At 42.2% G+C, this 14,641-nt stretch overlaps 1 protein-coding gene across 2 annotated transcripts in view; it reads left to right on the top strand.

Moving 5' to 3' along the window:
- MAN1A2 (mannosidase alpha class 1A member 2) overlaps positions 1–14,641 on the top strand; it is a 140,799-nt gene that overhangs the window by 54,405 nt on the left and 71,753 nt on the right. For both annotated transcript variants that reach the window (XM_082304291.1, XM_082304292.1), the window contains exons 4-5: positions 7,899–8,017; positions 10,411–10,491. In XM_082304291.1, the coding sequence (XP_082160417.1) occupies positions 7,899–8,017; positions 10,411–10,491 (200 nt within the window). The remainder of the gene's footprint in view (positions 1–7,898; positions 8,018–10,410; positions 10,492–14,641) is intronic.

Raw genomic sequence — 14,641 nt, forward strand, 5'->3', positions numbered from 1 at the left:
CCAAATGGAGTTGCTCCAGATCCGTATTTTTGGCTAGTTTTGGTTGACCGCTTCGAGCGCGTAGCTGATGGCCATCACCGTTCGCTTCTTGCCCGTCATTCTTGCCTCCCTTCTGATACACTTCTCTCCTTTTTACTCAATGCCATCTCCTCTCCCTTGTTTCTTTCCTGCTCTGAAGCTTGTCTTAATCTTTCTCTCCTGACATTGTGGCCTTTCAGTTATCATTAGGTCTTAACCTTCCGCTAACTCGGATCATAGTTCCAGCATTAATCTTAATTATGGTCGGCACACAGTCCGCTCTTTCCTCCTCCTATCTATGGTAATTCAGTTTTGTGTTTGTGCTTACAAACAAAATAAGGAGGGGAGAAAAAAAAGACGAGACGATTGAAAGAAATGTAGAAAATAGAGACAGTCTGTTATTAATATGCTAAGCCCTTTTCACATTTAGTTTTGAGCACATTCAGACTTTGGACTGGAGGGACTGCCTTCCACTCTTGCTTGTGTGAATTTTGAATGAAGCTGAAGGGCCGTGCAGGATTTAGTTGGGAGAGCAAAGTGAAGGGCAGAGAAGAGGAAGGTTTACTGCAGTAGAAATTCTTAGACAGAGGTTTTTAAATGTGGGTCTTAAGGCCGTGGCTATTTAAGCAGCAGTTTGTTGATGAATAACATCTACCTGCAGGTCCACTTTTAGATTCAAAGAACAAAGGCTAGCGTACACTAAAATGCTTCGCTCCCATTACTTCCTCATTTATAAAATTAAGGAAAGCATTACAATTGATTATTTAGTGTTATTTATATGCTAAAATACTGTCTGGTACAAAAGATTAGGAACTCCTTTTTGTGTTGTCTATTAGCAGCGATTTAATGGAACGAAGCAATCAACATGCTTAGTTTTTTGTTCTGCTTTTTTAATTAGTCTAAAATGTTAAAGGCAATTGGTTTCTTCATGGATACTTAAAGGCTTATTCATTGCATTTTTATGGCTGAGCTGAAATCATACGTTGCAGTTTTGTATGAAATGTATGGTTTCATTGACTAATTTTGAGGCACTTGTTTTCACAGTGGAATTAAACTCTGTTGTTCAAAAGTTTAATTCATTTTCTTAAACGTTATCTTGTTCCTTATGAGTCATTAAGATATTTTACAAGTGGTATTCTTCAGTAGTGGCAGCTTTATTGCCAGAGCCTCATTAGAGAGACAGAAAACTGGGTTGATAATTGTTTGCTTTTAATTTTCATGTAATACATTTTCCTACCACGTCTGTAATTGTCTATCACATTAAGAAATCCTGTTGCTGCAGTCTGAAAACTTTGAATTATTTGGATCTTTTTGAGTAGAGACTGCTGTACTTTCCCTAGATCAGTACCGTCTTGCCCAGACGGCATTTTTCAGCCATTCTGAAGCTGGCCTGGCAAGAATATCAATAACAAGAATATTTTTTTAAGACCGTAATAACTCTGTGTTTAATGTCAGGCTGAGTTTATCAAGGAAGCCTATTCGCTCTGTTGTTGGGGATTAAAACGCCTGCCTGTGTGAAAAATAATGCATCTCTTATACGCCGGCACGCTCGGAACCTGCCTCCCTGGGGAGGCTCTGCCCCTCCGCTGCCTCCCGGCAGGGCTGCGCTGGGGTAGGGAGCCTCTGCCCGGTGCTTGGCTCGCCCCACCGGTCGGGGTGCTCTGGCAGCGGTGCTGGGCCCCTCGGACGTGCAGGTCACCCGCCAGAGCAGAAATTTCACTTAGGTATTAAATTATCCCTCGAGACTTTGGTCCTCTTCGATTCCTTTTGCCAATTGAGCCTCCCTCCACCCCCAAATTAAACACACCGGTCATCAAAGGCGTTCTGCGCCAGTAGGAGTAGGTTCTGCTTCCAGTACGTAATGTCCGTCCAGGGCCCTGAAAAAACCCAGGACTGGGTACGAGTGACTGAGACCATTGCTGTTTCTGGCACAGGAGCTCTGTATCTTGCGGTTCTGGCCGTCGGTGCGAGCGTCCTGCTAGCCAGGCTGGTCTGAAAGGGGAAGCCCTTGCCTTACCTGCAGGCCGCTAGGCGCTGCGCATAACTAGCTACACATTCCAGCTTTCTAATGCTTACGAAGAGAAGGTGGCTTTCTGGAGTATAAAATAACTTATTTCCATAGCAGGGATGTCTTGACAGAGAGATGCTTGCTATTTGTATGATATAGAGGCAGTTGTCTTCAATAACAGCCCAAATGCTTTTACTGTATCCAACTGCTTGTTTTTCCTCAAGCAATCTCGCCGATTCCCTTAGCTTTCTTCAAAACCTAGCTGGTGGCCGTACCCGCAGGCTGTCCTTGTAAACAAGAACAAGATGCTCTATTAGATCTCTGTGTGTATTTTCTTTAGGAAATATTAAAGCCCTACCTTGATTGTAAACGAACTGATGGGCATCCCACTTTTGCATCTTTCATCTTTTCTGCTTAATAATAAAATATTTCCTTTTCAGCCGCTGCAGAAGGGTAAGAATGCTTACGTGCACCTACTAAACCTGTTGTATATGGCTTTCCTTGGAGGCAGGGTGGCCTCATGGTAATTTTTCCACTTGGGCTGCTTTCCTTGACTTTGTAGCAGCCCTGCTCTGCCCCAGCGTGCGTTTTGGTAAGGAGGGATCCATTTGAACAGGCTGTGTTTCCTTCAGGTTTGTTGCTCCTCTGGCCGGTCTCTGGATGGATGCCGAGTGCCCTGTAAGGCACTAACATGCTTGTAACACCAGAGCGTTGGAGCACAGACAGACCGAGGCGAAAGGGAAAGAAGGAAAATTCTCTCCCCAGCGAGAATAGGAAGAGCAAAAGCAAGAAAACCCATGGGTTGAGATAAAGGTAGTTTAATAAGTGAAGGCAAAAATCCAAACCACAGCACCATACGGGCTGCAGGGAAGAAAATTAACTCCATCCCAGAGAGGTCCAGTACCCCTGCTTGGCCCTCAGCTCGGGCTAGTGAAAGCCCCCGGGGGCGTGTTTTTCGGGAGAAGTGATGAGATCCGTGCGCGGCATATACCTGTTGAAGAAAGGAGTAGGTACAGGTGACGTGTCAAATAATCAAAGTTTCTGTGAAGCACCTATTTGATGATGGCTTTCCAACTTGGAGTGCCTGACTTCAGTTTGCTGGCATAGAGTTTTAATTTGTCTTCTTATTCCTTATTTACATAACGTGCCCGTGTCTCTAATTCTCATAGTCTTCTCTGATAGTAATTGATCTCTGCTAGTTTGCATATTTTCTCTGGTACCTTGCTGCTGGTAGTCTCTTCTGCTTCCACGTGATAAATAGACTAAGCAACTCTGTAGCTGGTATCAGGCTTTCTAAATCGCTGTACTTATCCTTATAGTATAATGAAAATGAGCTATTTATTTTCTTGATATTCCTTTTGTCACGGAACACATGACAACGAGCTGTCTCCCCGTGCTTTGATAGTCGCTCGTGAGACTTTAAATGGTATAAATGAACTGGTTCTTCATCTAGCACTTTGGCATACTGAAAGAATTTTAGATAGGAAGGCCATTTTTCTTGTAATGGCCCTGCTGTTTACACTTAGTCATACGATTTGTTAGATATTTCAGACTGTAGATTTATGTGCTATCAAGTGAAAGAATTATTTGTCTAATCTCAGGAAGCTGAAGTCTACCTAAATATAAATCTGACTTATTATTTTGCAGTCCTTTGGAATAAGACTCTTGCTTAATGAGTGTGCACGATTTCGTTAATAGTTCAGCTATTTCACTGCTAAATTCCGTCCATTAGCTCATGATGGATGTTCTGTTTTATTTAGAAGAATGAGTATTGCATTCATTAGGCAAACTTCATTAAATTTGGAGCTCAATCAACTAGAACTATAATTATATGGAGAGGAAACTTCCTAATCTGACATTTGTAAAACTGAGCCCTTTTGGAATCCGTTATTATCTTGTGCGACATGACCAACTGAGCCTTTGTATTGAACAGAGACAGACCCTGGGAGGAGTGCCTTCAGCTAGGAGAATTGTTATTTTCTATTATAATTTAATTGGTTTATAGCTTTTTTCCCTACAATGAGACATCTGCTCTCTCTGTATCCAGAGCAATAACAGACCACACTGTTGAGGTGGTAGTAAGCTCCTCTAAACTATTCTCTCATTGTATGGAGATACTTTATTACGTTTCAAATTACACCTTCTGCAGTTTAAGTCCATGAAGACTATCCTCTCGTCCTTTAAGGCAAAATTTATGGATCTTAGCATGGCTATGAAAGGAAAAAAACTATGTTATGAATGGGAAATGATTTGTCTCTGTAACTTTAGACTGCGTGGTTGGTGTGGGCATCAGGAGGGGGAAGTACAGCTGCCTGTCCATCGTGGTCTGTTTTCCCTCTAGCACCGCGTGTGACTCAAATGCGGGCCCATGGTCTTTGAACGCTTGCTGTTTCTCCCCGCTTTAGATTTCAGCTGCTGCCTTGCTGGTGGTGCAGTGCATTTTAAGATGGAGGAGGACAGCCATGAGAACATCATTGCCAGTTCTGGTTAGGTTGTGAACCTCGGCAGATACAGAAGAATTCAGCAGAAGTTGTTATTTCGGAACAAATCAAGAATGACATCCTCTCCGCGTAGTCCTCCAAGAAAGAAGCTGAGGTCAATTAATTAATTTTACTCTCTAACCCAACCTAGTGTAGCCCACAAATGGTTTTAAGTTGTACTTCTCTTGCAACGTGGGGCAGCCAAGGTGTTACGTTAAGTCTGTTGTCCTCTGCGTTGCCTTCGGTCCAGCTCTGTTCTTGTAGGCACAAGACTCCTGGGTATGAACTCTGCGTTTTGGACTCTTCCCCGTCGGTGCCCAGGAGGAGGAATTAGCTTGCCTTGTGCTGCCTGATGGGCACTAAAGGAAGAAGACTGGGTAGACAATCTGTTGCAAAATATTGACTTGTCATCTCTTGACCTTTTGGAAACGTGTTCAGCCAGAAAGGTTTAAAAACCAAAGATTGTTGTTCTGAGTCTTCGTCAAGGAAGAAGTGCTGGTGTGCAGTTAGGATTAGTTACCATGTGTTTAAGAAAAAGGAGAAATAAATCAAATTTGGTTGAAATAGCCTATTTATGAATAAGAAACAAGACAAATGAGTAACTTATTATGGGTTGGGATATAAATGTTATCCTTAGGAGACCATGGTAAGAAGTAGTTGAGCTCTCACGTGGAGTCTAGAAGCTGTAGCCAGAAACCGGCACCCGTCAGTGCTCGGGGCAGAGGCATGCGTGAGCAGGAGGGGCTTTGCTCGGTAATGGTTTGTTGGATGTGGGTCTAGGACAGACAGACAGACACAAAACGTGAGAGAAAGGGGCAGAAAGGCAGCAGGAGGGAGAGCTTGAACAAACCATTGGAGCGTGGCCCAGACAGAAGCTTGGAGTCTGCATCTATGCCTTTAATTGACTCTTAGGGGCAAAAAATGCTGAGCAAGGCTGTTTTGCTCTATCGGACCGCGTTTACTTCTGCGGCTGCAAACAACGCTGGAGGATCTTGTGTGAAACAGGCTTTCGGTCAATCCCTGTTGGGGATGACTGGTTGAGGTGAGGTTTCTGTATATGGGGCTGAGGGTCACTTTTAACACTGTGAGGATAAAAGCAAATTTCTTGTCTGTGTTTGGTGAAGGTGCAGCGTTCAGTCACTCTGGGATGCGTTAGGAAGCCATGGACATTTTCGCTCGATTCTGGAGAGCTCCGTTCCAGCAGTTCTAGCTTTTTTGCTCTCTGTCTCTGTCTGGATGCATCTATTGGATTCATGACATGGCAAAAATAATCATGGGCTTTTGCATTTCCATAGCCCATTTCATGGTTCTGTGCAGAGAACTCCATGAAAACGGTTGTTTAAATCTGTATTTTTGAGGATATTTTCTGGAAGGCTGGGAAGCGGATATTCTCGTGCCCCACAGGGTGCTGTCCCACCTGTGGGCACTTGAAGGTACTTCTGGGATCTGGAGAGCTGTGGATGGCTGTGCCGCGGTGTCTGGACGGGGGACACGCCACGCCAGGCCGTCCCTGCGCAATGTATTCTCCTCACCCCGTGCCACCTGTGGAGTATGGGAGCTTACTGATGTGGTTATGGCTGTGTTTAAGAAGGTTTTTATTTCTGAAACTATTACAAGAGGAGCTTTCCGGATTTCCCAAGGCTATGTATCCCTATTCGTTCAAACACCTTGTGTATTTGAAAATGTTATCAATGTGGTTTAAAGGAACAGAGTGCCATGGCAGTGTAGCACATTTACGTCAGAAATACCTCGTCAGCTAATACTGAAGTTCGTCCCTGTGTCATGGTCGGATTTGCATATTTTTGAAGTGAGAAAGCTTTTTAATTAATCTTGCGAAAGGTAGCGCGTCCCGATCTGTACTTGAATATTCTTAAACACCACCAAATTAAGGCTTTCCGTATCTAGTTTAAATTAATTAAAACAGATGCACAGCTATTTTTGAAGAAATTAGTTGGCAATTACTTTGTCATAGAGACTGTTGTGTTTAATTTTTATTATTTGGGGAAAGCTATCTCTGAATTAAGCTTGCATGTAAGTATCCGTCATTTAGGTGTGTAAAAGAAATGCGAGGGTGATGGCTTCATTCAGTTATTGTTATGCTTGAGGGGGGAAAAAAAAGATCTCTAAACATGTAAAAATCAGAAATGAATGAATAGAAACCACCAAGCAGGAACACTGTGCTGCAGAAATGCCATTATGGATGAAAAGCACATTAAAAAAATGAAATTGGCTTAACTTATCAGGAGACTACTGTCATTAAATTGCTAATCATATAGTTATTGTACTGTTTTATAGAATACTGGTATGAACAGTGAAACTGGGGCTACTTTCTTAGTGCGTAGGAAGTTTTATACGCTCCATGAAAATAAATAAACCCGTTTCCTCTCGAAACAAGGACCTCTGCCTGCTGAGGGCAGCAGCTTGGGCTGGGCTAAGGAGGCCAAGGCCGACTTGGGCTGGGCTGGGCTAAGGAGGCCAAGGCCGACTTGGGCTGGGCTGGGCTGGGCTAAGGAGGCCAAGGCCGACTTGGGCTGGGCTGGGCTGGGCTAAGGAGGCCAAGGCCGACTTGGGCTGGGCTGGGCTGGGCTAAGGAGGCCAAGGCCGACTTGGGCTGGGCTGGGCTAAGGAGGCCAAGGCGGAGGTGTTCCGTGGCTCACCACCTTCAGCCTGTCTCCCTTGTGCAAACCAAGGAGTCACTCGTCAATCAACGTTAAATTGCTGCTGTTTCCAGTGAATGGCATTTTAGGGTAAAGCGCCGTTGATTTGTATTCGGCTCTCAATGCTCCGCTGGAAATGGCGGCAGTTGAGGAATCAGCAGCACCTGGAAGCGTGGGTCCCTGAACACCCTGGGGCTGCAGCTGCAGCAGCCAGGCCAAGGCAGGGCATCCCTGCTCCTCAGTCCGTGCTTTCAGGGACGGGGTGCCTTCCGTAACCGCAAACCTCGGAACGTTTCAGCAGTGAGTGTTGGGAAATGCGAGGCATTGCTGCAAATACGGATTGCTTTATGCAATGCTTCTTTTTTAACACTTCCGTCCTAAAATGCCGAATAGCTTTTTTGAAGCTGAATGTCTTCCTGTCCTTGTTTTGTGTCGAAGTACGGTTGCTCACGTTCAGGTTAAGAAAGCAGATGAGAAGGGTGCGTTTTTTTTCCCTATCTTTCGTTGTCTTTTCTCCCCAGAAGCCAAACTGCGCCAGAGGACGGATGCTTTGAAAGAGAAGTGTGATCCTCCTATGTAGCTGCTAATTCCTTGCTCGGTTTGATTATTCTTTATGCTGTCATCTTTGTAGTAACTTTGCTTTGCTACTGCTTGGGTTATCTTCTCATGCTTGTGATGATGAAGGAAAGTAATGAAATAATAATTTGTAATAGAAATCCTTCTTTTTATGTGTAGGAAACTCGCAAATGGGTGCTACCATAGTAGATGCATTGGATACTCTTTATATCATGGGGCTTCACGACGAATTCAGAGAAGGACAAGAGTGGATTGACAAAAATCTTGATTTCAGTGTGGTGAGTAGAGCTTGCCCTAGTATTTCTCTAGTCCTTTTCACAGTGTTCCTGTTGGCGGGAGACAGAAGAGGACTTTCAGCTGGAACTTAAAAAAACTTACGATTCAAAGTATCAGAAGTTCAGATGTAAGCTTTAGTGAAATTCTCTGTGTTATTAACTTTATTTTGGAAAAAAAATCCCACCCAACCCTTTCACACTTCAATTATAAGTGAAAATACATCTATATATTGTATTTTCAAAGTACAAATTATAATTGGATAATGGAAGAAAGGGGAAGTGGTCAGTGAGAACCAGCAGGGCCTCAGAAATGAAGGCAGAAAGATGAGCCTTTACTGGCTAATAGTACTTGGAAATAACTGAGCTGTGGAAGACAATTTCCCCCCAAACCACGGTGTATAAATCACTTAACAATACAATCTCTTCTTCCGTGTCCTTAAGATGTTTTAACATGAAGAATGCCATTTGGGTCATCTCAGTTTGCCTGCAGGTTCTGAATCTATCGCAAGAATTTCCCGGTTGGTCATACAGCATCTGACATTCTTCGTGTGTGCCGTTTGGAAGCGTTAAGTGGAAGAAATGGCTCTATTTTATCCATGTTGATGAGTGTTCTTATTACTAATTTTGGGACTGTCACAGACTCTCTGACGGAATTTGTATTTCAATCCTTGGACCTGCCCTGTGGTTCCAAAAATAATTTTTCATTCAGTAATGCACAAAATGAAACGTAGGTATACAGTCAGAATTGAGCAGATGCTTACTGTTGTTTTTATATTATATCCTACATTTCAGAAATTATTTGTTTGGGTTTTTTTTTTTCTTTTGTTTTATACATTGACTGTCTGGCAAACATTAAAGAAATTCTACTCTGCTTTTTTCAGTTAGTGCCAGATAATTATTCAGTCTAAAACTGAAGACTCTAAATATATCAGAGACAGTGTAGACATAATGGTACCATTATGAGGGCGAACTAAATTACTTCCATAACTTTTGTCTGATCTGAGGCAATCTCAATATAAATTTGCAGAATTAATCTAGCATTTGGGTGGCAGAAACGTACATGACCCACCGGGGTTCAATTGCAGCTTCCTATGTATTAAAAAAACATTCTGAAGGTTAATGAGTTGTCTTATATATACATCAGACTTGCGTAATTTCCTTATATAGTTGGAAGTTTATAAATAAATACATAAATTTGTTCCCCTTGGATTCTTTTACTGGGGAATAGAAATCATTGGTTTCACTCTACACTGTACCATTGCTTATGTGATTCATGACTTTAATAGGTATTAAGTGGAATCATAGGCTGCATTATTGATATTTTTTTGTATCACCTGTATGTGAATAAAAATATGTCTTTTACTAAAAACCTGTATTTGGGAGTATTTTGAACTTTAGACTTCTAATCATCAGCGCTCTTTGAGGAAATCTTTAAAGTATTGATATAATCTTTCTGAAATAAGTAGTATATGCAAAATGCATTTATTTTGGATACAAAAAAATGCATGATACAACCACAGGTGCCGTAGAAATAGTGTGAAAGGGAAGACGTACCTATAAATATCATGTCAACTGTGTGCTAATTGGTGGGTCAACTTGTACAGTGTACATTGTAGTTACTTTTCTGGATGACAAGAAAAGTTTCCCTTATCTCAAAATCTTTTAATAAAACTACATTTCTCTGTCTAATGGCTTGAGCGGAGAGAAGCTTATGGGGGAGACAGATGGGGTGTATGCAGGCAAAGGAGTGAATGGGGTGCAGAGGGAGGCAGAAAGATGTTTAAATGAGTCAAAAGATACTGGTGAATTTAGCCCAAGGATATTAATGTGGAGGAAGGCAGTAAAACGGTTTGTTCTCTTGAGTTTCTCAGTCGTCTTGCAGTACGTGTTGTCGTAACATACAGTACATAAAGGCTATTCCTAGGCAGAGACTGTGTTAAAATGGAGCTCTGAATTTGAGATGGCACATCGGTAATTCAGGTTAAGAAAGCACATTACAGGAATTCTCTAATTATTATTTCACTTTATCCTGTAAACCCAGAAGATTTGGTGTTATGCTTAAACGTAAGAGAAAAGATGCTGAATTATGGAAATGTACAGTCCTCGCCTTCTTTCCTACCATCCCCAAACAACTTTAATTGCACCACAAAGTGCAATCTGATTAGAGAGCAGGAGAAAAACTAATTTGATTTTTAAAAATTAGTTGAAGCTGTAACTAGAATTATCACTTGGTGTCCTGAAGATGTGCACAGGAATTTCAGTATGGATCTAGATACTGAAACAGTACAAACGCTTGGTTTGGGGTATGTATTTGCCTCTGCCTTGATGATTTTTTTTTTTTTTTTCATCTTTGATTCGGGTGTTGGTTAATTATTTACTCTTTCTTCCTGTTGTAGAATTCCGAAGTGTCTGTTTTTGAGGTCAATATTCGCTTCATTGGCGGTCTTCTAGCAGCATACTACCTTTCAGGACAAGAGGTAAGGAGACTGGAAGGTGTCTGTGAAATTTAATGTATTCTAGCAAATGTTGCATATGAAGAATTTTCTAGAATCTTGGTTTCTTAGTAGCTTGCAAACTAATTTTACAGCAGCAAGTTGTCTAAAGTAACCAAATTCTTAGAGTATGGAATCTTTAAAGCTTGTTTCTGTGCAGGTCTCGGCCAATTTAGGACCCTTTGTTAGAGCTTTGAAATGCTTCTTTTATCAAGATGTTTCCAAAAGGTACTTGCTCAAGTAAACATCAGCCTGAAATGTCAAGTCACTAGCTTCTCGTGCCAACAATAACTTGTTCTGATATGCTGGAACTCCATGAAGGTGGAAATAATAGTTTCGTCACTTGTCCTGCCAGGCTGTAGGTTTGCTTCACAGAAGTGCTGCGCAATCTTCTTACCATTTTCTCAGGGACAAACTGAGAAATATCGAGCCAATTTCATCTCACTTTTGAAACTTCTGTTAAAAAAGATGGGAGACTTATACTTCTGAGCGCTTATGCAATGACATGCTTAGATTGAAAGGATGCATGTACCCAAAGGCTTGCAACCATGGACTTTGGTCTAGCAGTAACATTGCTGTGACCTCTTACTTCACATACTTTAACGAGGCTGGAGCCTGACCCAACCTACAGATTAAGTCATAGCTCATCTGATGTCTTATCGGCTACCTGTCTTTTGTTCTATTGCCTATGTCTTTGATTTGTTTGTTTTTATCCTTTATTTTTCATGGACCTTCTGTAGCCTGCTGCCTGAAACATTAGGCATCCAGCCATATTTCATGGCTTAAGGTTTGATACACTTCCAGGTGTTCGTATGTATCTTCCCCCTTTGTTTAGGGGAGCACTGCATACGTATCAACAAGTTCTCAGGGATTTTAAGCCTGCAGCCCTAAAAATAACCAGGAGAAACCCCCATATTTGTTGATTCTTTAGGTCTTTGGCATCATCCTGCTGGGATCTGTGAATTTTCTCTCATAGGAATGTCTTCTCTTTGGAAGAAGAGCTTAGGGGCAAAGCAAAAATCCAGTGTATATCTTGAAAGAAATTGCTAGCTTATTTTTCATCACTGCTTCACCTTTTTGACTGCCCACACTCTCCCAAGCTCCCCATCTGCAGAGGGATCAGCTGCAAGCAGTCCTTTCTGCTACACTGATTCACGTGGTCGGTTATAGGAGGCCCAAAGGAAAGGAGAAGCACATAATTTTGCCTCTCTCTTTCCTTTGTAGCAACTGAAGAGCTGACATTGCATTCTCGTGGCAGTGAGCCTTTCTCCGGAATCTGTCAGGCTTGGGTCTTCCGTCAGAGTTTCCTCACAGCTCAGTAAGGGTTTTGCCCTCAGGCAGTGATCCTGTTCCCCACTGTTACAAGTCAGCCTTTTAAACTGGTGGCTGTGGCACTTCTTCAGGAACACAGTGTTTGTAGCAGCTATCACTTGTGTTGGAGTAGTGGTGAAATTCAAGCTCTTTTGTCCTAACAAAAAAAGGCATAAAAATCACTGAATGGTCAACCCAAATGTTAACTTGCGGCAGCTTCTGAATTTCGTCTAGGTCAGCATCATTAACCTACCAGTTTTCTTTTGAAGACCCTCAGAACAGAAGCTTTCTTTTGCTGTCAGACATAAGCAAGGAAAAATGCTTCTGTTTTTGTTTCTGTAGCAAACAAGTTTCATGGAGAGCAGTCTGAGCTCCGTGTGCTTTTCAGCTTGTGCCAAGGAGCAGCTGAAGTAGCTAAGCTGCAACAGATAGGGGCAGTCATGGTAGTTCCTGCCGTAGCGCAAGTGACCTCAGCAGCACGTTGAAGGATGCGTCCTTTCCAGAAATCTGTATTTCTGTTGCTTGGACCTCAGATCACATTAAGTACTATGTGATCACTGAAGCCTTCAAGCGTTGAGTAGAGCAGTCCCACATCATCTTTTCAGCTAGGAACGTTGATCCTGAACTTACTCAACCTGGAGCATGCTCCTTGGAGTCATCTACCATGAATATGAAAAACCTAAGAGAAAGAGCAAAGGTCGCGTATCGGTAGCTGGATTATATAGATCAATACCACGCCTGTGCACAAGCCCCTTCACAAGAACTTTTTTGCCCCAGTATGCAGATGGGTGCAGCCAAACACTGCCAAAACACGTGCTTTGCCTGCATTTGCTAAGCTGAGTATTCCCTTTCCTTTCAGTTGCTTCTAGTTGCTTGGTAGAGTCGGAACAAGCTCCTTTGCTTAAAAGAGTTTTCATCAACACATTTTGCTTCTTTCATTCTGAGAGAGCTTTTTCGCTCTGTCTTTCCTAAATTTGGGCCACTGGGCTGACTTATTTAAAAATGTTTTTATGGCATCAGTCTCTCCAGTGGACTTTAAATGCTTCATGACTTGTGGTAGAAGATTATTTCTGTCAAGTGTTCAGATGTATTATCTTTATTTTCCAAAAAAAGACCTACTAAAAAAAGTGTTCAGACTGCATTTCTTTCAAAATAGCGTGGCGGATAGGACTGCTTCTGGTACCTGAGAGCCTCCTTCGTTTGCCAAGTTGGATGGTTTCTCTGCAGTTTGTCAGTGTGGATAAGACAAGCAAGGGAACTTGAGGCTTCTCAGTAATTGAGCCCAGGAGGGAGACACCTGCCTCTGAGAACTCCTTGGAGGTGGAAACAGGTTTGTTTGAGATGTGATCTCCAATCTGGTCTTCTCTCTTCTGTTCCCAAGAAGGGAAGGTATTCCTTAGCTCAGGATTGGGGCATGCTTCATTTCTTTCTTTACTGCATGCAGACATGTCAGGAGACACTTCTTAGCCACTGCTAAGACAGGGAAGCCTGATCCCAAGTGGTTGGATGTTCTGCCTGATCAGGTTGTGAACGTGCACATGGGCTTATACCTCTTAAGGGAGTCTCTATCTACTGGTAGGTATCCTTCCTTTGTTCATCAAGCTATCATTTACTTGCTGGTGTTCCCTTCCCACACCTTCTTGATATTCCAGTCCCCATCTCCTTTCCTCCAAGCCTCTACTTCTGTAGGACTGTTGCTAGATACTGGTTTAGAAGGTTTCCATACTAATTTCCATACTTTTGCATGTCGTCTTTGATGTATTGAAAAATAGATCCCATACAATGAACAGGCTGCTTGGAATTGATTCTGTTTTTCACACACTTAGTGCTGTTAAAGATGCTATAGTGACAACCAAAAAAGAAAGTGTCCAAGACCCAGCATCAGCTGTGGAAGTTCAATCATTTTTAAGTGGCCACATTTGGAGAATTTGATAGCCAGCATGGTTTATCCATATGCTTTTGCCCTTTGTATGGAGAGGGTAATTGTAGTTCATAGGATTTTATCTTATTATGAGTCATAATGGTAGATATTGATAATAGTTTTTAAGTACAGCTGGCTATTAATTTAGCTAAAATCGTCCTGTTTAATGCTCTTATTAGAAACATGTTAGTTTTTAAAAATTATTTAGCATGTCTAGTGGCGTGACTTGGTGGTCTCCATGCTGTATTTTAGCTGTCATGTTCCTGGTATTACTCAGAGGAGCATCAACTGTGATCATGGCCTTAATGGTGCTGGTTACAGGTGATGGTAACATTTTAAACCTTTCCTGTTAAGATTGTGGGTATTGCTGTCCCTCCTTCCAGTAAGAGTTCCCTCTTACTCCCTGCAGTGGATGGGGAAATAGTGAAATACATCTCCCTTACAATCAAAAAAAAGCTGCTGTTTTTAGCAACTGACAACTTGGCTTAAAATGCTGTAGGCTTGTCCTGTCCGGTGTCGAGCCACAGGCCTTTCGTGGTGAAACATGACACTTGCGAATTTTTTTAACAGCTCAACCTTTCACATGTGGGAATTTCTGCTGGACTTCCTTGAGCGTTGAGCATATAAAGTTAAAGTGTGAGGAGGATGCATTTTCATGTCCCTCTGGCTGGATGTCTTGGTTGTCTTGCCTCACTGTACCTTTCTGTTGATGTAGAGAGACCAAATTGTTCCTCTGTCTAACAGGCAGTTCTCCTGATTTGGGGAAAATCCCCATCTTTCTCCATTTTTCCATGTCAGAATGCCTTTCGAATAGAATAAAATCAAAATATGCCTGTGAAACCTGACACAGTGGAAAACCCGCCCATGCGTTCTGTTTCAGTCTTCTCAAGTTGAAACAGCACC

Source organism: Platalea leucorodia (genome assembly GCF_965183815.1).
Source record: "Platalea leucorodia genome assembly, chromosome: 2".
In the NCBI taxonomy this organism is placed as follows: domain Eukaryota; kingdom Metazoa; phylum Chordata; class Aves; order Pelecaniformes; family Threskiornithidae; genus Platalea; species Platalea leucorodia.